The 27988-nt window shown below is 37.0% G+C and overlaps 3 protein-coding genes across 3 annotated transcripts; 1 reads left to right on the top strand and 2 right to left on the bottom strand.

Annotated features, from left to right (window-relative positions):
• Positions 1–8532: 8532 nt before the first annotated feature.
• On the top strand, positions 8533–12286 carry LOC109211602 (60S ribosomal protein L18a-like protein). Its single transcript, XM_019375150.1, has 5 exons — positions 8533–8728; positions 9973–10024; positions 11223–11349; positions 11493–11610; positions 11891–12286. Exons 2-5 carry the CDS (start codon positions 10015–10017, stop codon positions 11942–11944), a joined length of 309 nt encoding a protein of 102 aa, XP_019230695.1. The 5' UTR covers positions 8533–8728; positions 9973–10014; the 3' UTR covers positions 11945–12286.
• Positions 12287–16979: 4693 nt separating this feature from the next.
• LOC109211600 (threonine synthase, chloroplastic-like) lies at positions 16980–19886 on the bottom strand. The gene is made up of 2 exons (XM_019375148.1): positions 19572–19886; positions 16980–18771 (listed from the first exon to the last, which is right to left on the bottom strand). Exons 1-2 carry the CDS (start codon positions 19811–19813, stop codon positions 17436–17438), a joined length of 1578 nt encoding a protein of 525 aa, XP_019230693.1. The 5' UTR covers positions 19814–19886; the 3' UTR covers positions 16980–17435.
• An 871-nt stretch (positions 19887–20757) lies between these two features.
• LOC109211603 (PHD finger protein ALFIN-LIKE 3-like) lies at positions 20758–25490 on the bottom strand. The gene is made up of 5 exons (XM_019375151.1): positions 25170–25490; positions 24876–24908; positions 22936–23164; positions 21729–21864; positions 20758–21276 (listed from the first exon to the last, which is right to left on the bottom strand). The coding sequence occupies exons 1-5, from the start codon at positions 25282–25284 to the stop codon at positions 21007–21009; spliced, it is 783 nt and encodes a 260-aa protein (XP_019230696.1). The 5' UTR covers positions 25285–25490; the 3' UTR covers positions 20758–21006.
• Positions 25491–27988: the final 2498 nt, after the last annotated feature.

The following is a 27988-nucleotide window of genomic DNA, read 5'->3' as shown; positions in this document are numbered from 1 at the left end:
GTTCTAATCCCACCTTCTGGAGAAACTATAAGGCAAGCCATAAAGTGCCATCCTATTACTAACAATGAAGCAGAATATGAAGTTGTAATTGCAGGTATAGAATTGGCACGAGAGCTCGGAATAGAGCAGGTTGTAATCAAGAGCGACTTGCAGCTTGTAGTTAATCAAATGCAGGGGACTTATATAGCTAGAGAGGCGAGGATGCAGCAATATTTGGAAAAGGCACGAGATTTAATCAGACAATTCCAATCTTGGAAAATCGTGCAAATACCCAGGGAAGAAAATGTTGAAGCAGACACGCTGGCTAATCTCGCATCTGCTGCAGAAGTAACAAATGAAGAAAACGCATTCGTAATACATTTGTTTCATTCGGCACTCGATCAGGACAAAAACGAGGTAAATTTCAATTACTTAACTTGGGATTGGATTTAATGTTTTGCAGTATGGGATTCTACCCGAAGATAAGAAAAAGGCTCAGGCACTTCGACGAAAAGCTACCCGTTATTGCTTGGATTATTGCTACTTGTATTTAAAAATGTTCGGTGGACCCTTAGCAAGGTGTCTCGGACCTTCTCAAACAGAGTATGTGATGAGAGAAGTACATGAGGGACACTGTGGAAATCATGCAGGAGGAAGATCCTTGGTAAAACTCTAATTAGAGCAGGATATTATTGACCAAAAATGGAAGAAGATGCGGAAAGATTTGTGGCCAAATGTGACAAATGCCGACGATATGGTAACAACATGCATCGCCCAGTAGAGTTATTACATCCGGTTATTGCACAGTGGTCTTTCATGAAGTGGGGGATGGATATCGTGGGTCCGCTACCACAAGCCAAAGGAAAGGTACAATTTTTACTAGTACTAACTGATTATTTTACCAAGTGGGTAGAAGCAGGTGCCTTCAAACAGGTATGGAAAAAAGAAGTCAGGGACTTCAATTGGCGAAACATCATATGCCGGTTTGGAGTTCCAAAAGAAATCGTGTGTGATAACGGCCCGCAATTCGTAGGTGCGAAAATCACAGAATTCTTTCAGAGTTGGAAAATTAAAAGGATAACTTCAACACCTTATCATCCTTTGGCCAATGGAGAAGCTGAATCAACATACAAGGTTATTATTAATAACCTAAAGAAAAGATTAGAGAAGTCAAAAGGAAAGTGGTCAGAAGTGTTACTAGGAGTCTTATGGGCTTACCGCACGACAGCAAAAACATGTACGGGAGAGACTCCGTTCTCACTTGTGTATGGTTCTTAAGCCTTAGTTCCAATTGAAATAGGTGAACCAAGTACGGATACACCCAACCAACCGAAGAATCAAATGAGGAAGAGATGCGAATAAATCTCGATTTGCTTGAAGAAAGGAAAGAAACAACTCTAATACGGATGGCAGCGTAAAAGCAAATTGTTGAGCGATATTACAATCGGAAAGCTCATCTTAGGTACTTCAAGATTGGGGACTTCATACTCAAAAAAAATTTCAATCGTCAAAAGCGGCTAATGCTGGAAAATTGAGTCGAAATTGGGAAGGACCTTACAGGATTCAAGGTATTGTTGGAAAGGGTGCATATGAGTTAGAAACAATGGACGGCAAAGTACTCCCATCAAATTGGAATGATGTTCATTTGAAGAAGTATTACTTCTGAAAGGGAAAACCCCCAGTCAGGTATCGTTTATGCAAGGTTTAAATTTATTCTTTTGTAATTATACTAACCATTTTAGATGATAGACACAAAGCTAGCCCACACCAAATGATGATTTTAGACCTAAAAGACACGCGGGATGCAAAATCATCCCCGGTCTGGGTTACAAACTTTCTGATGGAAATAAAAGGGTTAAGCACTTATCATCTAAAAAAAAAATATATATATATATATATATATATATATATATATATATATATATATAGAAGAAGGACCTTGCAAATAGGTGGTCCTAAAGTAGTGAATGGCAAGAAAAGCCAGTTGCACCTAGAAAAGCGGGGGTAGCGTATGAAACAAGTGTGGAAGGATGGCCGGGCTGAACATGGAAATCGGAATAAAGGAAGAATGTATTAAAAGTGCTTATGGAGGTTAGTCACTATATCCAAATATATCCTACCCGTCCCTTAGCCTACATTACAACCAAATAAAGACCTCTTGATCTTAGACTAAAACAACTCGATTAGTAGNTCAAGAGCCAAAAACACAAGCCTGATTCAGAAACCTGTGATGAAGTATACATTTGCAGATGTAAATTATAAAATCTTACGAGTATCTAGGTTAAAGGCAATATTTAGTCGTGGGTTGCAAGATATACCCTTGAATTTTGTAAAATCTGTTATAAAGAAAATAGTTATGAAAGAGTTGTAGATGTTACTTAAATACATGTAAAGTATACAGTTTGAAAGTTCAAGAATACAAAACTTCCTCAAATTATTCAAAGAAATATGTATGTTCCTACTACTTCTTTCGTATGTTTACACCAATATGAAGTTGAGACGTCTTCTTCATTAAGTGTCGATTATAAAAGGGGCCTCCTTTATAATTCGTGCTTATTCAAAAAGTCATGGAGCATTGAAGCATTTTTAATACAAAGTTAAATAACAAAGGGTGAAATAAAAACCCGCATTTTTAATGCAAAGTTAAATAACAAAGGGTGAAATAAAAACTCAGACATTAAAATAGGCAGAAAATAAAGTCAAAATTTATATATCAAACTTTGCAAATATAAGGAAAACATTTGTCTCCAAACAAGACAAGGATAAACCAATAAGAGATTAGAACAAAAACTCAAAATAAGATATTATAAGAGTTGGACAAAAAATCAACAAGTAATATTATATACAGTTGGTAAAACTAAGTATAAACTTAGTTCTAAAACCCCAAAACAGACCAGGGGTATAACTTTCCAATCATTACTAAACCCCAAAATGGACCCAAGGGTAAACTTCCCAAACATTCCACCAATAAAAAAAAACAACAAACTTTTCAATCAAACTTCCACTATAGGTCAGGTTCTGAACCAGTATTAGCAGAAGGATTCAAGATGACATCATTAGTAGCAGGAGGTTCAACTTGAGCAGAAGAGGTTTGAACAACAGCTTCACCAGGAGCAAGTTCATCACTCACGGGAATGTTTATCTTAGGTGAAGAAAAGTTTTGACTCTGCTGAGTTTTCTCAATAATTTCTTTAGTTTTTGCAATTTTAGCAGCTAAGTCAAAGCCTTCCTGGCTTGCCTCCATTAAAGTTTTGAGGCGCGTGTTCAAGAAAGCCCAACTAACATCAACACTAGCTTTGTCCTCAAGGGCTTCATAATCCCTCTCCCACTGCTCAATTTCGGCACTTAGCTCTTCTTTTTCAGTCAAAGCAGCATCATAAGAAGCTTGTAAGGGGGCGAGTGACCTCTCTAAGAAGTGAAATTTGTTAGAAGACACACGGAGATCTTCTTGAGTTTGGGTGAGCGTTTGAACAAGCTCCCCGGCATAAACTTCCTTTTGGTTCAGCAATTCTTTCAAACCTCTAATTTCTTCAGTGGCTTTGGAAAGCTGCTTGGCAAATGAAGACTCGAGTAGGTCTTTATCTTTGCCCACTTGACTATAAGAGGCCTTCTCAATCGCAAACTTTGCTACCATTACCCTCACTTGTTGCTCCAAGGTACATTTCTCCTCATCTAGAACTTCTTTCTCAAGTTCAATCCGTCAAACTGTTCCTTCCGATTGTCTGCTTCAGTGCGATAGTCATTCATTAATTGCTCAGTATGGACGATCCTCTTCATCAGCTCTGTGCCAATTAGGTTGATCAACACGAGGAAAAGGAAAATATGATTACTGAATACAGATGAAAAGAAAGTCACATGCAAAATAAAAGCTAAGGCTTATACCTTTAAAGATGAATGGACAATTTCATTCATCCACGTTAAAGAGCTGTGGCTTTCTAATTTGGACTTCTCAACTGGGCCAAGCAACGGTTTTAGCCATCGACTTGGCCAGATTTCTTCAGAAGATTGCCATCCTCAGGGACTTCGATGTTAACTTTTTTCATTACCCTACTGTTACTGGAAGAACCAACTTCAACATGAGAAGTTGTAACTATAGGGGTAGTTGAGGGGGTCAAAACAGCTACGGGTGGAGCAGTAGCAGCAGCAATAAATGCGGGTAACTGAGGATCAACTAGAACAGATACTGGGAAAGAGGCAAGAGGCGCTTCCTCAGAAACAAAGTCAAAATCTTCATTATCAAACCCATGAGAAAAAAGTTGTTCTGTAGAGTCACGGGGTGCGGCAGGCATCTTTTTATCGGAGCTCACCAAAGTGGTACTTTCGGGATCGTGCATGGGAACTGAAATTGGAGGAGGAGTGACTTCGTCATCCGAAATAACACGTCTCCTAGATCGAGACCTACGAACTAACAAGCACCCTCGGAACCGTGTGCCCTATCAGCATTTCTCTTTGATGAGGAATTCAAAATCATCTCTTGAGCCATAGACAGAGAAAGTCTAGAAGCAGCGATAGATGCGGCGCTAACACTCCGAATGGGAAACCCTAACGAAGAAAGAAGTTAGTAAATTTTCAAGTAAATATGGAAGCAAGGTGTAGAATTGAAAGGAATGATACCATGAGTCTTCACTTTCCAACCAAACCTATTACAAAGGTACTTCCAAGGCCTTCCTTCCATAGTAGCAACAGTCAACAATTTTTCTACCCAACCACGGAAGTCTGGAATCTCCTCAACAGCTTCCATGGTTGCTGAAAAAAGGAAAAAAATATACAGTCACGAGATTGTAAGTTCTTGTTTCTTCAATAGAAAAAGAAGAAGAAGGTTAAAAAAAACTTACATGAAAAGTTCCATTTTTCTGGAAAAGGCATGTTCTCTTCATCCACTAAACCTTTTGTGGGAGCAGCAACGAAACGGGCATACCAGCCACGATCCTTGTCATCTTCAGAGCTAACCAAAACCCTTTTATTCCTGGCCACGAGAGTAAATACCCTAGAACGAAACAACTTGGGGGAATATAGATGAATCAAGTGATAAAAGGTAAAGGGTAAAGAGGCCAAATTCGACAAGTATCTTAAGCATGCCACGACTCTCCATACAATAGAACCAATCTGTCCTAAGCAAACATTAAAGAAATAGCAAAATTCTGTAATGACTGGATCAATTGTTGGTCTGAAACCTAATGTAAAGGAATATGTATAAACATATGAATAACCAGCTTTGTATGAAGTGATCCTTTGATTTGCATTAGGGACTAAAATTGGAAAATCGGATTTCCAATGGCATTCTATTCGCACAAGAGAAATCAAGCCCTCAGTAATCTGGGAAGGGTAAACATCAGCACGATCATAGGAAGTCATAGATGTAACTTGATTTCTAATCGATTCTCGATCAATAGAGAAGGAAAGTTCAGCGGGGACAATCTCATCAACAGTGGGTTCTCGAAGAGGTTCACTAGAATCCCTACTTCTAGCAGAAGATCTATGAGAAGAAGCCCTAGTTCTAGAAGACGAAGGGGTAGTAACACTGGGTTGAGAAGAAGAACCACGAATAGATACAGATCCTAAACTACGTAAGCTGCCACCTCTTCTACTTCTGATAGGAGCAGATGAAGGGGGAAGTTCATCTACTAAAACTACTCTACGAGGATCGGGATTTGGAGAAGACATGGTTGTATAAGAAAATAATACGAGCTGATGAACAAGAACTATTATGGAAGAAGAATACTGTAGATTGAAAGTTTTCGTGAAAGCAAAGGCATAAGGAGGTATTTATACGAAGAAGCAACCTTCATATGAAGGGGTTCATGATGGAAACGTCATAACAGTCACTTCGTGACTGATGCAGCCGCAGAAAAGCCCTAAAAACCGCTGAAGAGTCGCAGATCCAATCAATGAATGCCACGTGTCACAAACATTAAATGGAAGTGACATACGACCCGATGGTTCTGAAGAAGACACAATGATACATGAGAAACGGCCAAAAATTTCCGCCATAAATGTGATCCACTTTCCAAATATTCAATTGCTGAATAATTGGTAAGTGGGGGGACTATCTCTATTGGTAAAAATAAATATTACACGTGGATTTATATATGTGGCTGATATGACAAGACACGTGGATCACTAAGAAACCGACGGTTGGAGAGATGCATTAAAAGAGGTACGAGTCGTAATAGGTACGAGCAAATCACCCACGAGATAAAAAGGGTATGGTCACTCGAGTCTAAATTGCTATATGAAGAGACACTGGCATAATGAATCAAGACAGTAAAGAAGGAAGATTCATGAATCGTCAATTAATGTGCATGAATGATCACAGACATTACAGAATCTTCATGAACAGTTATGCCAATTATAACGTCTCAGTAATAAATTAATGATAATAATGATTCAGTCATAAAAGGGAAGAAACGTTGTACTTATAGATTCCTATATAAGGGAAGGGGATTTCTCTTGTAAGGACACGTTCTAATTATTATTGGGATACAGTTACTTTCTTTTGCTTTCTATTGATCACTTTGCTATTTCACATTCTAATTTCCTTTCTTATCACTGAGAGAATATAGAATTTCTTGATTATCAGTAGCTCGAGCACTTCTTAAAATAGGTTTTGACTGAGGATCTAATTGTTTGGTTAAACATGCTTCTCCTCCTAACATGTCCGAACTATCTTAGCCTCGCATCCCGCATCTTAAACTAGAAAAACAGTTTCAATGGATAATGATATTTATAGCATGTTTGGCCAAGCTTCATTTTGGCCAAAAGTTATTTTTTTTTGTGGCCAAAAGTACTTTTTTCAAAGTTAAGGTATTTGGTCAAGCTTTTAGAAGGAAAAAAATGCTTTTGAATAGAAGCCAGAAATAGTTTTTGAGAAGTAGGAAAAAATAGCTTCTTCCCAAAAGCACTTTGAGAAAAATACGCTTAGAAGCATTTTTTAAAAGTTTGGTCGAACACTAATTGCTACTCAAACATATTTTTCAGATTAATTAGTCATGCACAAATTGCTTCTCATAAAAAGTTCTTTTTAAAACATATATTTTTGAGAAAAATACTTTTCAAAATAAATTGATTTTAAAAACTTGGCCATACAGGCTATTAAATTATCAAACATATACACAAATTTAGAAGATATTTTTTCTCGGAAAAAAGTAAAAATAAAAACTAAAGTGCACGGTTAGCCACTAATAACATATGTATTTACTTTTAAGCCACTGTTTAAAATGTCTTTAGTCTTTAGCCACTGCTTTAATAAACTTTAACTGCCCGGACGAAAATATCCTTCTGCTCATGTCCTTAACTTTTGAACTTAACTTCAGGACTACATGTCCTTAACTTTTGAACTTGTAACTCTAAGTTCAGGACTTCAGGACTACATGTCCTTAACTTTTGAACTTAACTTCAGGACTTCAGGACTATATGTCCTTAACTTTTGAACTTAACTTCAGGACTACATGTCCTTAACTTTTGAACTTGTAACTGTAAGTTCAGGACCAAGTGTCCTTAACTTTTGAGCTTGTTAGTCTAAGTTCAAGACCTATTATCCTTAACTTTTGGGCTTCTTAGCCTAAGTTCAGGACCTATTGTCCTTAACTTTTGAGCTTGTTAGTCTAAGTTCAAGACTTTAGGACCTATTGTCCTTAACATTTAAACTTGTAACTGTAAGTTCAGGACCTATTGTCCTTAACTTTTGGGCTTCTTAGCCTAAGTTCAGGACCTATTGTCCTTAACTTTTGAGCTTGTTAGTCTAAGTTCAGGACTTCAGGACCTATTGTCATTAACTTTTGAACTTGTAAGTCTAAGTTTAGGACCTATTGTCCTTAACTTTTGAGCTTCTTAGTCTAAGTTCAGGACCAAGTGTCCTTAACTTTTGAGCTTGTTACTCTAAGTTCAGGACCTATTGTCCTTAACTTTTGGGCTTCTTAGCCTAAGTTCAGGACCTAGGTATTAAGCTCAATGTGAAAAGACAGAGGGCCCAATAAACTAATCATTTACTAAATATTATCTACACTTAAATAGGTCATGGATTGATAGCCAAAAAAAAAAAGAATTAATTGTAACTTTTTAATGTACCAAGGATAATAATGTTCTAATTTGTTCCTATTCCATAGCCAAACAAGACCTATTCCTCTCTCATAGTCTCTTCTGTTCCATAGCACCAAGACTCAGAAATTGGGTGTCACGTGAAAACTGCCATTTTCAAGGACTATCTCCTGGTTTCTGGTATTCCGACCGGCGAATTAGCCGTTTCCGGCGAACCCATTATGGAGAAAGAGCCTCACAGACGGCGGCACAGTTCTTCTCCATAACATGAAAGAGATAAAAGAAAGGGTAACACAGTCTTTTTATATTAATTTTAATGGACTGGTGGCTACTATTGCTAAGCATTAAAAATGCTGGATAAAAAGTAAATACCACTTTCAAAAGTGGCTACCCCATACAATTTTTACTTCATTTTCAGCCATTTGTATCTACCGGGCCTGGGGAGATAGCGTGTGTATTTTATTAAACCTTAGGGGTTCGAAAAGTAATTACCAATAAAACTCGTAATTGAACGTTACTTTTTTGTGAACAACCGGTCTTTAACTTGCCGGTCCAAAACCACCGGTTTGGTGTACGAACTCCAGAGCGGAGCATACTGATTACGGAGGAGAAAGAGGTCGTCGCTGCTTTCAGTGACCAAATTTGATTCTTCCTTTTATCCATTCGCATTTTTGACACTTCCTCGCAATCCTCTCCGGCTCTTCAGTTTGGGGTAAGACATTTTTGTATTTCATTTTTTCTCCTCTTTATCTTTGGTTTTGGGGTAGGTACAAATTGCAAATCAGTCAATCAATTAATTAAGCTTAAATTCCTAACTAGTTGAAGTCTTTGATATGAAATTATGAATCCTCTATATTTTTTCTCTCAACTATATGTATATATATTTTTTGCTCTAATCAGGTTCATTTCATTCTAATACCGGCAAGTAAGTTGTTTTTAAGATAAATTAGGGTTCTATAAGACTAGGTATATAGAACATTTGGGGAACATTTCTTTCATTTTTGGTCTTCTTGCATATGCCCTAGTCATCTATTGGAGCTGCATTTGAAAGGTTTCAAAGAGTGGTAAATTATGTTGCAATTTTCATTAGCGATTTAATTGAACCCGTTGCAGTTCTCTTTTGTTTATCCTTATGATTTTGGGTTTAAAAGAAAAATTACTAGAGAAGACACTGAATTGTTTTCAAGTATGAGCAATTAGTGGAATGGAGGGATTTTTCTGGATTGTGCTTTTTTCTCTGAAAGAGGTATCTCATTAATTATGAGTTGTTATTGGTTCTACTGTAGTTCCACTAGTAATCTCGTTCGGCTAGGACTTATGGAGTGAGAATTATAAATTCTGTGGAGGTTTGAAACAATGCACGCTTTCTGCTTCTGTTTTGGTTTGGTTTTTGTCTCATGCACATATTCCTGAAGATAAACTAGAAGAGGCGAGACATTTGATAGTTTTCTATTACTACAGCCATGCCCCAGAGGTAGTGAGGTATTATAGGTCAAGAAGTTTCTTAATGGCGTTTGACTAAGAGTTGAGCGTAGTCTTCTGTGAATTTGGAGAGTTTTTAGTGATTTCAAAAACTTCAACGGTGGCCTAAAACTTGACTTTTTGTGTTATAAGATAGCAGAATTGCAAGCCATGTTGCAGTCGTGTTTTCAAGGTATATTAGAGGTCTTCCATTTCAACCTTACCTGGGAATTTGAGTGGTTATTAATATCATATTTGGTATTTTGGTTGAAGTTGAACTCAACCTCTTTTACCCATTTAGATAGACCAATTATAAGTTAGATGCTTAATTAAGTTCTCTTGATGAAGGTTCTGCTGAACTTTCTTCCGAAAGATGGTATATTTTTTTTCCAAATATGGTATTATTTCCTTGTCCCACACTTCATTTGCTTTAGAGTTTTAGCACAATTAGACCAGAGCAGCGGCTGCTAAAGTTGCAAATATCACTTGTTGCAGGAGTCGTGGAGGAGAAATTGAGGATCAGAGCCCACATAGCAAATGGATCAAAGTATGTAATCGTGTTTGATATTAGTAGCCAGATCCACACTTTGTTTTCTTATTGAATCTCGTAAAACTATTTCTTAAATCTGATGTTTTTTCCTTTGAGAAACATTATGTGTCTGGCTCATTCTAAAAAAAAACATTGTGTCTGGCCTTTTATAGAAGTCTCTACAAGCATGGACGATACAAAATTCCAGTATGTTGTTTATTTGAAATTCGACAAATTGGATAATATTGTGGAGATGGGCAATGGTAGCAATCACTCTATTTTGGAATTGTATTATTTTGAAAACATTTGACTACAGTGACTGGGATTGTAGTATGTAACTATCTGGTACTGCACTGCATTGTTGGATGCTGTGGTTCTTCAGAGATTGGTTTAAGATGTAATCCGGTTAGTGATTCCTCGTCTTTGTACAAAGGAAAATAGGGCCAACTTTGCTGGTTTAATATGTCCTTCAGGATAAACTCATCCAGTTTTCGCTGTTTCACGTTCAGAGGACACATTGGTCAGAATAAGTTAGATGGTGACTTGAATGCTGTTGTGCATTCATGCTTTAGAATCACTGATGGCATACAGTATTGACATGAAGACCGTCCTTTTAGCTCTTTGCTAAAGCTTCAGAGAACTATTGCATTTTTTACAGAAAGCCATCTGTTTCTTATCTCCTATATGGTTATTGAGCATTGAATTCAGAAAAATAGAATTATGTTCTGCTTTTTAAGCTTATACTAAGCTCATTATCAATTATTTGTTTCTTTTGTAGTCTTACCTCAAAGGTAAGGACAAGACCCAATAGCCTTTTAGGCATCATATGTTGAGCTTTTCTAGCCCTTGAAGGATACATATGTTTCAGGAGTTGGATTCAGTATACTAAAGTTTAACCTCTCTGTAAGATTCAGAATACAAGGTCAAGCATGAATTAGGACTTCTTACTGAAGAAGTATTTTTACGTTCATATATTTGTTACCAATATTTCTGCTAATCAAACTCGAAGATTTACCTTTCGACATTAAATGGAGATAGATACTACTTTTCAAAATAAATAATAAAACAAAAATAAATTAATAAATGGAGATACTTACTTGGTAGCTTGGATCAAGATGTTCTGTTGCTGCAGTCTACTGCATCTGACCACCGTTGAACTTACTTTGTATTAGTGCTTATATCAGTAGTGGTTGCTTAAGTCATTTTCTGCATACAGATCTTTTGCAAGATGCCAAAGAGCATCCCAGTAACAACTATATGCTCCTCAAAGATGTGGAAGACAATCAGTTGGGAATCTTTGACAGACCTCTTCCTTGCTTTGGTTGTGGAATAGGATGGTTTTCGTGAGTATCGTGCTTGTTGCTCCTCTTCCATTCTCAGCCTCCCTCTTCTATCGTTGTATCATTTGTATCCTGATCTTGGCTTCTTCCTTCTATCAGTATGTTACCTTGCTCTAACTTGCGTTCTTCTCCTCTTATTATTGCAGTCTGCTGCTTGGTTTTGTATTCCCATTCATGTGGTATTATGCAACAATTCTTTACTTTGGGAATTACTACCACAAAGATCCGAGGGAGCGAGCAGGGCTTGCTGCCAATGCGATAGCTGTGAGTTACCATCCTTAAGTGCAAGTTGCATTTATTCTGATTTCAGCTTGATCACCTAAAGCTCCTGATAATTTCAAGGAAATCTAGTTTCTTTCAGCACAAGCTTAGTACCATTTCTGATCAGTAAAACTTTTTTCTTACCTTTCCAAGTAAAAATAAAAAAAAGAAACACCATGGAAATTTAATCGTCGCTTATTTGTAGGATCGGCAGCATTTTTTTCCTAAAATTCTCAATCTGTTTACCTTTGTACATGTATCTCAAATTAGATCACCACTGCAGGCTCTGATATTTACTGTAGCAGTGCTAGTTGCAGTTGCCGTGGTTCTACTTTAGTCATTGTCTGTGATGCTCTTGTATATTAGCTGATATCCACAATCAGAGAACTTAGGGTTGACTCTCCTATGGAGAAAGTAGCTTCACCTGAGCACACATACAGAAAGGTGATGCCTACTGGAAAAGTGCATTTCACTTGGAAAATGGGAGAAAAAGAGGCCATTACAAAGGCTATGAATCTGTAAATATATGTTGTACTAGTATCCGTTTGTTGTGCTGTCTATCACTTGAGAATATGGCTTAATCCTGTAATATGTTGGTCATCGATCAATCTTCTGCTGGAGGAACCCAAAAAAAATATGATTTCAGTTGCTCCTGTTTTTTTACTACTAGTTTCTTTCATGGTGCTGCCAATGAATTGTATGTCCATGGGTATTATGTTGTTATAAATCCATTAAGTTATTTTAGTGAAGCAAGTCCGATATTTAAGTAGAGAATTAAAGAGGCAAGCCTATTATTATAGAGTTTTGAGGCTGAAACAATGAATTTCTCAGTTATCCCTTAAAAAATAAAGGAATATTTGATAATATGCCCTTTTATACTTTAAGAATAAACACCGATCTATCTCCAGAAAAGTCTGTCGTGACATCTTGAATACAATAGACTATCTTAGGAGTCCAGAACCCATTTGTGGTTCTTTTGGACTAGTATGACTTAAATGCGTGTAAAAAAAGAGTGACCTTTCTACATAGAGCGCTCTTTAAAAGAGCGCTATATATATATAACGCATTAAAGAATCGCACTATGCTGGGCTGATATGACAGCTATGTATAGCGCTCGCGCTATATATGTATAGCCTAGTTATATATCGCGATATACCTATTTGTGGGCCCACCAATAAGTCTCCTGCGTTTAACTGACACAACAATAATTCAATGGGTACAGCGCCTTTAAAAGAGCACTAAACCTCAAAGAATTCAACCCCTCGAGCTAGGCATTGCCTTATATAAAGGCGTTAGGGTTTTACAAAAATTCATTCAAAAAATATTCTAACTCCCGTTCAAACTTTTCTTCTTGTTAAATTCTCAAGCATTTTTCATAATGTCTGAAGAGCGAAAAATAAGGGTTTCATTATATTCGAGGGGGTGAGGTTGTGGTGGCGAATTTGTGAGCTATAGTTTATCTCCACAGTGTCATGTTAAATTGCCACTTACAATGGAGTACGATAGATTGGTATCGTTATTATGTAATAAAATGGGTGTGAGGAAACGTTCGGTGAACCTTAAAGTAACCGGAAGATATCTGTATTCCGTCACTCCGCAAGGGGTTGCTTGTTACGCTGAGTTTAACATCGACGATGATGAAACTTTGAGGGATTTTTTGAGGACTCCGGATGAATACCGAGAGTTTCTTGTAATAAAAATGTTGGAAATGTACGTCAAGGTTGAAGACGTTCCCAATAATGAGGTTGCGCATAGTAGGGATAACCCCCAGTTATCGGGTGGTTATTCTGGAGCAGTTTTCGCCGGACAGGTTTCGGATGAAAGAGTTTGCCTTGATTTAAACTTATCACCAACGGCGAATGAGCAGCGAGGAAATAATTTCTCTCCTGCTTTACATAATCCACAAGACGAGTGGTAAACTTCAATTTTCCTTTGTGTTACGATGTATATTTTTGTTGTATTGAATTTGTATTAACGCTCATATATTCCACATGGGGTACCGTCCAGATATGAATTTTACAAGTTATGACCCCACGCCCAGTTGGAATATGCGTAGTTTTGGTGTGTTGGATCACGGTGGTCCATCCGGGAGTCATCACCAATAGGATAATGTCCATTATGGAATGTCAACACATTACGACTTGTAAGCGAAGTGATATAGCTATATGTAAAGTATTTATCAATTTGAGTAGCTTATCATTTTGTTGTTTGTGTAGTGGAAACGAGCAACTTGATGGTCCTGACCTCACTCAGTTGCCCGTAGACGACGTATTTACTCGTGATTTGGCAGATGCGCAGAGTCAGGAAGATAATAGTGATTATGACAACAATGCCGATGAGTCTGGAGATGACACACCCTTTCCTGACGAGGGTAATGATGAGGAGGAAGTGAATGTCGAACCTGAGCTGACAAGAGAGCATGCTCCTCCACCTCCCGTTAGACCAAGAGTGTACGAGTCCCGCATGCTGTTTCATGCCTTATATTCCCTACCTTGATCATTTGCCAAGTATGCCGGATGTGGATGCCCTCACAAGGGATCTTGACGAAATTCGGACAGCGGTGTGGGATGAGTCTAGACCAACGGTGCTGGCAAAGGGCATGTATTTTCCCGACAAAGCTCGCCTATCCAGGGCTTGTTAAATGTACAGCGTAAGAGAGTCGTGAGATGATAGTATGGGAGTCAACTCCGGAGGTATACAAGGTCAAATGCCGTAGATGGCTTACGGGTTGTCACTGGATGCTGCGTGCGAGCAAGAAGGAAACAGGGTTGTGGAAAGTGGGTAAATATATTAGCACCCACAGATGTCAAATGGACACATTCAATGAGAATCACTTCAACTTGGATGTTGACTTGATTTCTCTTGTCTTGATTCCACACTTGGAAGTGTCCATTAGGTACAAGATCAAAAAGTGTTTTACATCCGTCCACCGGGAATATGGGTGTATTATTACCAAAAGAAAGGCATATCTCGGGCACAAACGTGCATTTAAAATTATTTATGGTGACTGGGATAAGTCATTTTCATCTCTATCCAGATACATGGCCGCACTGAAACACTTTAACCCCGGGACTGTTGTTGAACGGAAGCATTATTGGAGTCCAGGAATACCGGAATATATATTCATATACGTGTTCTGGGCATTTAAACCAGCAACTGATGGTTTTGTGCATTGTCGTCCTGTAATTTCCATAGACGGTACTCATGTGTATGGAAAGTATGATATTAAGCTATTGATCGCCGTTGCAGTAGATGCCAATGGACATATATTTCCACTAGTTTTTGCCATTTGTGCCAATGAAAGCAAAGAGACGTGGACGCTATTTTTGAACCACTTGAAGCAGCACGCTGTCAAACAACGTTCAGGTATTTGTCTAATACCTGATCGGCATGGTGGTATATTAAGTTTTGTAGAGCATTTGCCTGAATGGCAGGAACCATAGGCATACCACCGTTACTGTGTGAGGCACCTGAAGGCCAATTTCAGAAGAAATATCCCAACAATGACTTGCATGATTAATGTGGATGGCTGCAACTGATCACCAGCAATGCAAATTCAGGAAGCGCATGAAATCGACCCGGCAGTTAGACTAAAGAGCCTATAATTGGTTGATGCGACATGAGCGTCACATTTAATTGGACTGAGTATATACCTATGGGTTCCAGGCTCGATATTTGAGGCCCAGTAGCACCAAGCTATCCTGATTTCTTGTATGTGTCAATTTTAATATTTTCGTAATTTTGTATGTTTGATCTGTAAATTAAATAATTAATTTTTATCATATTTAATTGGACAGAGTATATACCTATGGGTTCCAGACTCGATATTTATGGCCCAGTAGCACCAAGCTATCCTGAATTCTTATGTGTGTCAATTTTAATATTTTCATAAATGTTTGTTTTGTAAATTAAATAATTAAATTGTATAGAGTTTGTGTTTGATCTATCAGTATAAGAGATACTTAAACTACAAGGATTCTACGCTAAAAGGCTCTACATTTTACTACGCTAAAAGGGCACTAGTCTTTAAGCAAATAAATAATCTAAACTAGATGAAAACAACAAGTACATTTTAATCACAAAACATTCATGAAAATACATTAAACAGTAAGAGAAATTTATTAACAAAAAATAATGATTTCTCAATTTTTACATATTTTTTTAGAATACTAATATCTTAGTCCAAATAAAAATAACATACTAGTTTAATCGCAAAAAAACACAAAACAACATGGAAACACATTCAAAACAACTAATATGCATTATTATACGAGTTTCGACATAAACTAAATCGGAATACCTTGATTTATGTTTTCGGAAAGTCGATGAATTGAAAATTTGAGCCCAAAACGAGGAGGCCACAACAATAGAAGGCTTGGCTAGGATGTAGGACCTACAATCTTATCTTTTTGTGTGACCGGTGGGGTCCACTACAACTTTTTATCGATGATCGTGGGGAAGAATATTTATCTATGTAATGCGCGGTATATAACTGCGCATACATATATAGCGTGGTTATATACAGCGCTATACATAGCTGTCATATCATCACAGCATAGCGCGGTTCTTTAATGCGTTATATAAAAGAGCGCTATACTTTAACAGCCAAAACTCCGTTAAAGTATAGCGCTCTTTAAAAGAGCGCTATATATAGAATGATCACTCTTTTTTTTTACACGCATTTATGTCACACTTGTCCAAAAGAACCACAAATGGGTTCTGGACTCACTATCTTAGTGGGGACGGTAAGTACTTATTAGTGCCGTCAATAACATTTAAGCTCAATAATCATTCAACAGTTTCAGCTGCAATGCCAGTGGAAAACACCAATTTATCGAAGTCATATATGCAGGAATGTTCGAGGACTCATCTTAGCCCAACGAGCAACTTTAGCCACATTTCTAGTCCACCACACAAATCATATGCGCAAATCAAGTACTAATTCTTATTTAAAAACTAAAGTTAGGGACTCTGATGAAGCCGAGTTTCTTATGGAGGGAACAACTAAATGTAGAGAGCAGTAGACGCAGAATCTAAGTAGGTCACAGGAAGCAATGGTATGTCCAATCTTTCGGTTGCCAGAGTGAGCCTATTCATTGAGTAATGTTGGATCGGCTTCACACAAGTTGATCCAATTTCATCCCATTTATGACTCATGTAACAAAGAGCATGCAGAAGAAGATCAACTTGTGTGGTTCAAGAGAACAATTTTGGTGAGGAAATCTAATAAATTACCAACTGAGAGCCTTTCTGCAAGAGAGTTACATGCAAAGCGAGACTAATGGAATAAGATGCCAGTACACAGCTACAGTTTCTAAAATATAAAACCTCTCTAAGATATCAATGACCCTGCTAAGGTGGCAAAAAACATATAAAATAAACTTGTTTCCCCTTCCAAGAAAAGGTAGAATTTTTGCTTTTAGCTATCAAAAGCACTTCGTGAGGCAATCCCATTTGAGGGGCTTTTTCCTCTGTTTTCATGTTCTCTGTGTAGGATACAAATGAACAGGGGTGACATCCCCTCAAAGTACTAGAAACCACCACCCAAATAAAGCAGATGCTATGCTCTACAAAATGTTCAGAACCAATTCTGGTACTTGCCAACATAATCAAAGGAGCATATAAATAGCAGAAAGTTACAACCACCAAAATGTTCCATTGAATTACTTAAAGTTTATTTCGCTCATAAGAAACTGTGAGCCTTTCATGACTACCTAATTCTACCAGCAGATGGATCAGCATCTAACCAAATTCTACACCATGCGTGAACGAGATGAACCAAAAGATGAAGATTTTGGTATATAAGCAGAACTTACTCTGCCAACAAATTAGAACTTGGAATTTTTGCTCAACAGGTATTTCTTGAGAACATCCATGACTGATCCAAAGTCTGCTTTCACCTGCACTGGTGGATTAGCAAACCGGCATTCCATGTTCTTTATTCCTTTTGAATGATAATCAACCTTGGATTGAGTAAACTTTAACCCATGAGCTGTACTCACAACAACAGTCCTATCAGTTGGCCTAATAACCCCCGTCTTTCTCAGCTTGGATAGTGCTGTCAATGCCACACCAGTGTGGGGGCATATGAACATCCCAGTTGAATCCGCCTGAGCCATCGCATCCATCAACTCTTCCTCAGTTGCCTCCTCCACTATCCCGTTGGAGTTCTTCAGAGCATAAACAGCCCTATCGATAGATACAGGGTCACCAATCTGTATAGCAGATGCGAATGTTGTATTTGCCTTGACAGATTTGAATTCTTTCCAACCAGATTTATAATGTAAGTAAAGTGGATTAGCATTGGCTGCTTGAGCACAAACAAGTCTTGGGATGCGATCAACAAGTCCCAGCTCCTTGCACATTTGAAAACCTTTGTAAAATGCATATATATTGCCCAGGTTCCCACCAGGAATTATCACCCAGTCGGGAACTTCCCAGTCAAACTGCTGCAGAATCTCTATTGCTGCCGTCTTTTGCCCTTCTAGCCTCAAACTATTCAAGGAATTTGCCAAGTAAATGGGCAACTCAGCTGTGACTTCGCGAATCAGCTGCATACAACCATCAAAATCAGTGTCGAGACTCAACACAAAAGCCCCATTGGCTATTGGTTGAACCAGTTGCGCCATAGAAATCTTATTTGCAGGTAAGAATACAATTGATGGGATGCCTGCAGATGCGCAGTAAGCCGACAGTGCAGCTGACGTGTCTCCAGTGGAAGCACAGCCGACACCCACGACTGGTTTATGCATTTTCCGCAACCGATTTACTTGACTCACCAGTACAGTCATGCCAAGATCCTTAAAGCTACCAGTGTGGCTGATTCCACAATGTTTGACCCACAAATCACTCATACCCAGGAACTGTTTGCCGAAACGCTCAGCCCAAAAAAGATTGGAATTTCCTTCAAAAGCACTGACAATATCATCACTGTCAATTTCAGGTAGGACCCATTCTTTCTTGGACCAAACACCAGAACCATAAGGCCAAGTGGTCTTGCCCACCCGGGAATCAAACAGGGAGCGCCAGTACTGCCCATCAAACTTCTTGAGAGCATCCATATCATGTTGGACGTCAAGTAGGCCACCAGAGCGGCTGCGATAAATGATCTCGTCGAGAGAATACCACTCACTGGAGTTAGGATCGGCATTAAAAGGCACATACCTGTAGAAGCAGATGCAAAATTTTAAGTAGGTGCCTAGTACAATTACAATCACTTAGTCGATCTGCTATTCCATTATTCCAGTTTTGATTCCCGTAATATTCAGCTGAGTATACACAGCCTTCAATTAAAACAAATGTGTGATTTTGATCCCTGATTTAACGTTGTAAAAAAACTTAACAGAATCATTATTAAAAACAAACATAAGATAAAAGGTGAATAAAGTGTAAACTCTGCCTGCAACAGATCATCTTTGATGCTCCTGCACCGATGGTTGATGCGCATCAAATTAAGAGTATGCAGCTTTTATACTTTAAATCTCGTGAGGAGTTGGATCCTTTCTGAACCATTCTTCATTTGCCTCAAAGAACTATCAAGCTCTCTCACATCATTAGCACTCCCAACACTCAAAATTCCAAGGACGACCCATAATTTAGAACCCCCAAAATACCAATTATTTTCCCGCATAGGATACAAATTAAGCTGAAAAACAACGGAAAAAAGGAATCTTGAAGGATGATTAATCAAGAATACCTTGGAAAGAGGGCTTTTTGATTGCCACACTATTTCTTCAATTTTTTTTTTCTTTTTTTCATTTAATATAACAATTCCCTTAAAAGTTTTTTCACTGTCTGTTAGTTTCAGGAACTGAAAACCACATATTTGAATGAATTGAAGGTAAAATGAGCTCAGTCGAATAATACAGAAACCAAAACAGGAATAAAGCAATAACTCAGGAACTAAAACCCCTATTTATATACACCGTCGAAGTGGAAGGGCAATGGTAGGTGATAGTTGATACCTGGCAGAGAAATTGTGGGAAGAGATGTGGCGGCGGGCTTCCTCACGGATGTTCTCATCAGCAGGGCGGCGGTGTTTTAGAGGTTGTGTAGATGCGGAGATTGCGTCATCCGTAGAAGAAGCTGTGGCTTTAATAGGAGTGAAGAAGTGAACGCCGTTAGATTTAGCAGGGGATTGTTGCTTTGGATGGGGATTGGGAGAGAAGAAAGAGGATCTGAACATGCAAGTTGAAGAAGCCGCCATTGTCGAAGCAGTGACAGTGGGCTATTGGACAGTGGAGATTGTAAAAAGCAGGGCTGAGAAATGTACGCTCAAGTGGTTAAATAAGAAAGTGCACGTATAGAGTTGCCAATAATAAATTACGGGCTCGTTTGGTGGTACGAGAAATAAGAGATAATTAATCCCAAGATTAAATTTATAATGAGATTATTTTATATTTAATTGGGATAAAATTATGTTTATGGAATTAATTATTCCAAGATTATAGCTTATTTTTATCCCATAAGGTGGAATAACAGTACCGAAATAACTAATTCCAGAACAATTAATTTTAGTATAAATTTCCCAAACAAACGACCCCTTACTCGAAAAATAAATATCGAGAATGTGTAAATTTTTGTGTTGCTAATTTACCTGAAAGTATTTCTACTGAACCACAAACATCGAGTATCTTAACTCGAATATAAGTTAATATTTCAAATACAAAAAAGTACAAAAGAGAAAATGTGGACATAGTAGATTATTAAGAATGACTTTATTATATAAACAAATGCAAATGATTTACCTTAGTTTAAGACGTGAGATCAATTTTTAAAAATTCAACAAAAAAACCAATAAAACTAGAGCTTTCGTATTTGAACTCTAAATATACAAACATCTTATTAGAGCTTTACACCTTAATAAGCCTATTCAATTCCTTTGGATAAGGGCGACTAGGAAATATATGATGTGAGTACACCATCTTTTGAATGATATAATCAACATGGTCATTATTTACAATGCTAGGCAACACAATTGCATATAAGTGACACAACAACAACAACAAACTCAATGTAATCTCACAAGTGGAATCTGGGAAGGGTAGTGTATACGCCGACCTTATCCAAAGGTAGAGAAATTGTTTCCGATAGACTAATTGCATATAAGTGAATATTGCAAAAAAAGAGAAAGGGGGTCGAAGCTCAATAGATCACAATAAAGAGACTCAATCCCACTAAAATAGAAAGAAATTAAATATCTAAAATCACAATGTGGACCTGTTTGGCTGAATTAAGACTATTTATCACTAAACCAACAATTAGAACCCTAGGTCATCCCGCATGTTAGAGCCAAATGTATACAAAGATGAAGCTTAACCATTACAAATACATAAGTTAGAGCCAAACAACCTGAATAACCTATCCAACAAAGGCAGTAAGATGCTACATTATCCGATTTTATATGTCAACTCGAGCCCTCTTGTTGCTACAAGCTGGACACTTGTATTGCTTAATATGCTCAGCTCTGGCAGGGGTAATCTTCACACACTTGCCGTGGAACCACTTTTCACATAAGTCACAGCATATCCAGAATTCATCTGCCGCATAATTTTCTCCACAGGCACCACAAAGTGTGTCGCCATGCTCCTCCTCATCCTGCTCATCCAAGCCCTCCTCTTCATCTTTAGGCTGCAACTTCGTAAGCTTCTCCTGATAATCTGGTGCCCTCTGTGTTTGTCACCCAAAAAAAACAATGAAAAACCAAAGAAGTCAAGATCATGTGCAGAAATGGTAGGTATCATCTCAAGGTTAGACCAAATCAGCTAGTTCAAGACATGATCTCCGAGCAAGGAATAAAGAAATGTCCTGCGCACAAGTGATGTACGAATTCATAGTAAAACCTTTACTAACTTAATTAGTTGCAAGGCTCTTAATGTATTTTATAAAGTAAGCCTTCTTAGTATTACAATTAGTGACTACAAATATTCTTACGCTTGCAGTGCTAATATATTTCACTAGTTTAGTCTACTAAAAGTATTGGAAAGGAAAGAGAGAGTTAAAAATTAAAATCTCCCAAAATCATGCAAGCTATGCATCCAATGGAAAGTTGCCTCATAATAATTCAAACATCATGATACATCTAACTTGAAACCAACCTATTCTGCAATAATAGTCCTTACCACTTTAGAATTTGACTTGGATTTTTTGCCACTGTGGCTGGAGATGGAAGATTTTTCTCTCTGTTGTTTCTTGGCAGCACCAGTCACTACTTCATATATTGTAGGCAGATCATTTATCATGTTGAAAAGCCTCTTCCTGAGAGAAAAAAAGTAGGAAACTATGAGCAAGGGAGAAAATAAATGCAGTAAACTTCATGATGTGTGGAAGTCTGATGACTTCTGTCACCACCGAGGCACATATTGACTGTATATTCTGATGTGTGTCTCAAAAGAAGGCACAACCTTGGGTAGATTAATAGGAATGCGGACCTAATGGACTATATCCTCTACACAGTAGGGCTTATGAGAAAATAACCAGAACATGACTTCCCATTAACATCAGATTTACTTTTCTAAGGAAAAAGTTGGAGCATTTTCAATTTATCAAACTCTCTGACAAAAGGATCCTACATGTAGCAAACACAAAATGTGGAAATGAATTCAAATTAAATCAAGTAATTGAACCTTGCCTCAATAAGAGCTCTTTCACAATTTCAAAGAACATACTTGAGCTTGAGTACCATTCGATGTTGGTTGATTGACTGGGCTTAGCCCAACATAGGCTTGAAAAACATTAGGTACGTTAATCATATAGAAATCCGAGCAACGAGAGGTCAACCGTCTATTGTTTTTTAACATTGATTCGGGATTTGACCATATAATAAATAGTAACCAAGTTTAAGGAAGAATCTTTTTGGCATGTAACTGGAACACCTAGTGGTCTGATCGAATCAGCTCAGTTCTACCCATGCATACAACTTAGTATTAAACAGGCTTAATATTTGCACCTTCTCTGGCAAAGTAGCACAGTCTGTTAGCAGCAGCTAGATGCCAAGAGTGTCTGAACTATATTACCGACCTCAATAAAAACAATGCAACAATCCCAATTCTAATAGAGGCATGAATTTGATAAAGAAAACAAACCAGGGAAAATAGATCAACAGATTGTAGCACTGAGAATCAGAATTAACAAGAAGAGATTGCTTTATAAATCATATGAACAAATATCAAATGAATAACTGGAATGGAGAATATCCTAGATTGATCACATCAAAAACAGAGTTTCAGTTATCTACTGATACTTTTCTATCAACCAATGCTCTTAACAGTCTTTAAGCATCGAAATATTACTGACAACAATAAAAAATGTTTGGACGAGAAGGAGTACCTGTGGGACTTATCAAACCCAAATCTAGCACCAAAATAGAAGGCAACAGAAAGCAACCAAGAATCACTGTGGACTGCGACTAAGGATAGCCAGTCCTTTTCTTGCATCCCATCCCTAGCAAAGTTAATACCAAGAGCAGGCTCGGGAAGCTCTGGTGGTACCTCTTCAGCAGGCAGATTGACCTCCCATTCTTCATTCGGAAGTCCGTATAAGCACAAGTTTTCCTTCTCTGCATAACATACAATGGACAGGTTTGACAGCTTGAACCAGAAACTATACACATCATAATAGATGAATTAAATTGCCAAATTAAAGGATACCACATTAATGTTAACCAAAAGCTTTTCATTCCGTGAAGAAGGGGTCCACAGCATGAAAAAGGAGCATTAGTAAATATCACCACAAACTGAGACTCAATAAAAAGAGAAAGATATGACACATCCGGTAGCAGAATATAAGTTAGTGACAATACATATGACACTTCTAACAGCAAAGCAAGTTCACTTTTGAAAAGTTTAAGCAAATATTTTCATCCATAAATCACCGCTATGTCGGACAATATATTGGTACACTCATTTAGCAGAGCTACAGAAGCAAGGGAGTAAAAGCAAAAATCAGGAGCAAAGACTCGGGATAAACAATATTTTAAGCTCAATGCCCTGTAATTTATAAGTGTTCTTCTGCTTCTATGGAGGATAAACACTTATTACAAGTATGGCAATAATTGATATGCAAGAGCGTTTACACTTCTTCAATCATTTTTTGTTTTTGTCCTTGGCTAATGGAACAAAATAGAGGGGGCTGCAAAGAACTTGACGTGCCAAACATAGTAAGCTGCAGAAGGTCACATGTATGGTGGCAGTTCTTTTACGCAGGCTGGCCACTGAAACGTGACAATGCCAGATTTATAAAAGTAACATGTATTGTTAACCCTTGAGCTGTTTAAACAACCATTTTTTTTTTATAACCATGGTATCCAGAGGATACATGCTACCTCCCACCAGCAATAAGTACCAATAACTATGTCTACAGAGGCTTGAACAGATGGAATAAAATGTTTAAACAACCATTTATCAAACATTTTACCATTATTGCTGATTCAAAAACCCATTGCAGTCTAATTTTCTCCTAAGGGATCTCACTGTGTGTGGTACAAATAAAGACAAATGATTGAGCAATTAGAAAAGAAAAAAGCCGAATTGATCGTAACAAAAAAGAGCTAATCAATTGGCTGCTCCTACATAAATTCCTAGGACCAAAACACACCCTAATCCTTTGTTCCAACTCTGAGCACTTATATCAGCAAAATCACATATCACCACCACCTTACTATCCATAGAATGAAAAGGGAGCCAGTTCAAGGGAAAGAAGAAAGAGGGGGCAAAAACGAAAAATGGAGCAGATGTGTGGCTAGTGTCTAATCTAATCAAACAATAAAGTTGTATTCACAAGGCATAATATGTTCCTTGTCTCCTTCAACATAGCTTCCTTCCCGCATGTGATTGCATCAGACATCACATTGACTTCTAAGTCAAGTAAACGGCTGGGACCAGATATAACAGTTACTGTGGGTCAGTTCTAGATTTTTTTATCACCATACGACAAGTTGACAACTAGCACAAATCTGTGTAACTTGCTCATAATGAACTGATTCTGTTTCCTTCAAAATCTTTTCAGGAAAAAGAAGAATACACACATACACATAACAACATGGACAAAAAAGTTGCTCATGAACAAATAAATTCCTGCATCAATGGCAGATAACATTCACGGCCAACGCACAATGACATCATCTTCATCTAGTGCAATCATATTCTCTAATAAGTACACAAAACTAAAATGAAACAACAATCAAAATTTCAGTTACTATAGTTACAGGTCATTCAAGTGAAAATTTTCCAAACTTCGTACGGAAGCTCCAACTAGAAGAAAAAACTTACCAGGATCGCATTGCTGATAAAATTCTTCCACATCTGGAATTTTACCAGAAAAAAAAAACACAATTAGATAAAGATATAGTTTTTATGAAGACAAATAGACAAAAATCTGAAGGAAGACACAATTACTACTATATGAGAAGTCAAAAATATATGATTTTGTTCAACAAAAGAGGGGGTCTATTATTTTCACAAAAAAAATTAAAAATTGTAACTTTTTAAATATAATTTCTAAATATATAAATCTTACCCTAATTTCACAAAAAAATAATATATTTTTGAAAAAAGCAAGAGAACCTGTGGTAAGGGCCTTAATCAAGGCAGCACGACGAGCCTTGAAATCCCTAAAAACATCCTCCACACTCCGGGGATTATACTCTTCTCCTTCTACTCCTACTCCTCCACCCTCCATTATTATGAATTAAAGCAATAATTTAGAAATTATGAGTAGAAGGAAGTATAGTACGTACGGTTCACTGTGGGGAAAAAAGGGAGGGAGGACGAAATCGTGGAAAGGATTTGAATGTGTTAAAGTAGAATTGAAAGGGAGATGATGAGTCCCAGGAGGAAAACCTAGTCAGTGGATAACGTTAATATTAGTAAGCAGTTGACTAGGAGTTCCAAGTATACAGTTGATATATGAAAAGTTAAAATTTTGTTATACAATAAATTAAAATTTATTTTAAGTAATGTAACAAGTTAAACTCTTATTTTTTTATTAGAAAAAAAAAAGAATTAAATTTTTGTTATGAAATAAAATTTGTAAAGTAAATAACTTGAAGACAAGTTTAGAAAGAGATTGATATATTACTCGCTCCAATAAGTGATCAATCAATTTGGTTTTTTATTTTGGTCCAAAATAAGTGTCTATTTATATAATCAAGAAAATATTCAAGTTGTTTTTTCAAAATTACCCTTATGTATCTATCCCTAAAAAGTCTTTTACTCCTCACATTAAATTATGCTGCAACATTTAATTAATGGTAGTTTAGTAACAGTGGTAGAATAAGAAGAAATTAGTATTAGTTAATATTTTTTATTAAAATTAAATTTTAAAATAATTAAATAATATTTTTTAAAGTAATAATGGTAGAATAGGAAGAAAATTATAACAGTCTGGAAGTGGTGTTGTCCTAACCACTTGCAAAATAAAAACCGCATTTTTTTTAGCAAGTGGTTGTACTGTTTACGCAATAATAAAATTAAACATTATTGGTCTTCATAGAGCACATTTTATTTAAAATAATTAAATATTTGATTTAATTAGCTGTGTATTGTGGCGAAGAAGTTGCAGAAGTGGTAAATGAAGGAAAACAGGTATGAACAGCGGAAGCAAATAGCTAGGATTACTTGCATGTAATATAGACAATGTATAATCAGAGATTTTAATCAAACATAAAATCCATACTTATCTCTTGAAGCGTGACTACAATCGCGAAAAGACGTTCAAGCATGAGCAAAAACCATCCACGAGATCATCCTCCAGTTCCACGATCTTCTGCTGTGTGACCCGGATAATGCCCGGAATTAGCGAAACTCGTGTGCGCGATTTCTCCTAGAAAACCGTGTTGTAAAACCCTCGCCTCCTTATAGAATAAGACCCCCTTTATATAGCCACAAGTTTTAGGGTTTAAAACATTTTTCTAAACCTGTTGGGTCTTCCTTTTCCACCAAGATATAGAATTCCATTTAATTCCTAATTATTCAGGCACAGCAGGGACTACGGTATTTAATTAACGAGGCTTCCTATTATGGACTTAATTCGAAATATACGAATTAATACTACCATAATAAATTACGAATTATTCCACTAAAAATTCGTAATTGCACTCCTCAATTCAATTTCGAAATTCTTCCAATAAACCTTATTTGACTCCCAATGTTAAGATTTAGATACTAATCAAATAAATTAAATTACTGATAATTTAATTTATTGATTATTTCTTTTAGACGTTCGCTTAACTTATTTCATGTGACGGATACAAAATCCACCTGCAGAGTTTACACATGAAAACTTATAAGCTTTCATAAAGGTGTATCATCAATCTCTAGACCGAGACATGGATTCCATCAACTAATTATTACTTTTCCAATGTATATCATTATTGTCCAATTTACCAGGCATATTGAAAGAAACTCGCCTTTTAATAAATCAAAACAATAATAATATACACAACTAATAATAATTATATCAAGATTAAGAGTATAAGTACATTTAATGGCTAGAGAATTTATTTTATTAAGTCAGTATAAAATACTTATCTCTACTTGGTCTGTTCAATACATACAAAATGTACTAGCACAAGAGGTCTGAATTAAACCATACCCACAATCAAGATAAATTATATTTAATATTGTGCTATAATCAATCTTGATGGTTTGTTGATCACGCCCAACTATGCCTTATAAAAAAGACTTTGCGGACGTTGCAAATATAACCCGAGTATTACGCCCAGGGTCGAATCCACAGAGAGTTAACCTACCAACCGCTATCTTCAGACCCACTAATTCTTCAGAACCAGCTTCCCAAATATTCAAATCTCAGTTGAGTGTTCTTTAATAACTAGCTTGCAAATAACTAAATGGCTGTAACTAAGTAAAAAAATAAAGGTTGTGAACAATTATGAGAAAAAGCTAAGGCAATGATTTCCCCTATTGATGGAATCCCTTCTGTTTACGCTCATACAAATTTACCCACACATCTCTATCAATCATGAACGCTAATCTTACCGTCAATCTCTCCCGAGTAATCACAGTAATTTACTATTGCACTCTCCCGAGATACACTAGCTTACTTTATTTAGCACAATTCAATTTAGATTGCACCCAAGGCTTCGTTATTCCTAATCCCGCCTTTAAACCCGCAATTATAGATTCCTCTAATAATCTAGGAGTGGTGTTGTTCAACAATACCCTAAATATGCACTCTTTTCCAAGTTATGCACACTAAATAGGCACAGCTAATTGAGGATCCTGTCAATTAACTACAACGAACACGAAGTTGAACAAATAAAGATTAAACTAGCAACTTGTATTCACATAAACAAGAAGTTCATCACCCAATAGGTTCCATCAACGCCTTAGACAAGGAATTTAGCTACTCATGACTATGGGAA

The sequence above is a fragment of the Nicotiana attenuata genome, unplaced genomic scaffold (assembly GCF_001879085.1).
Source record: "Nicotiana attenuata strain UT unplaced genomic scaffold, NIATTr2, whole genome shotgun sequence".
Taxonomy (NCBI): domain Eukaryota; kingdom Viridiplantae; phylum Streptophyta; class Magnoliopsida; order Solanales; family Solanaceae; genus Nicotiana; species Nicotiana attenuata.
Note: the sequence above shows the minus strand (reverse complement) of the source record. Positions and strands in the feature narration are given on the sequence as shown.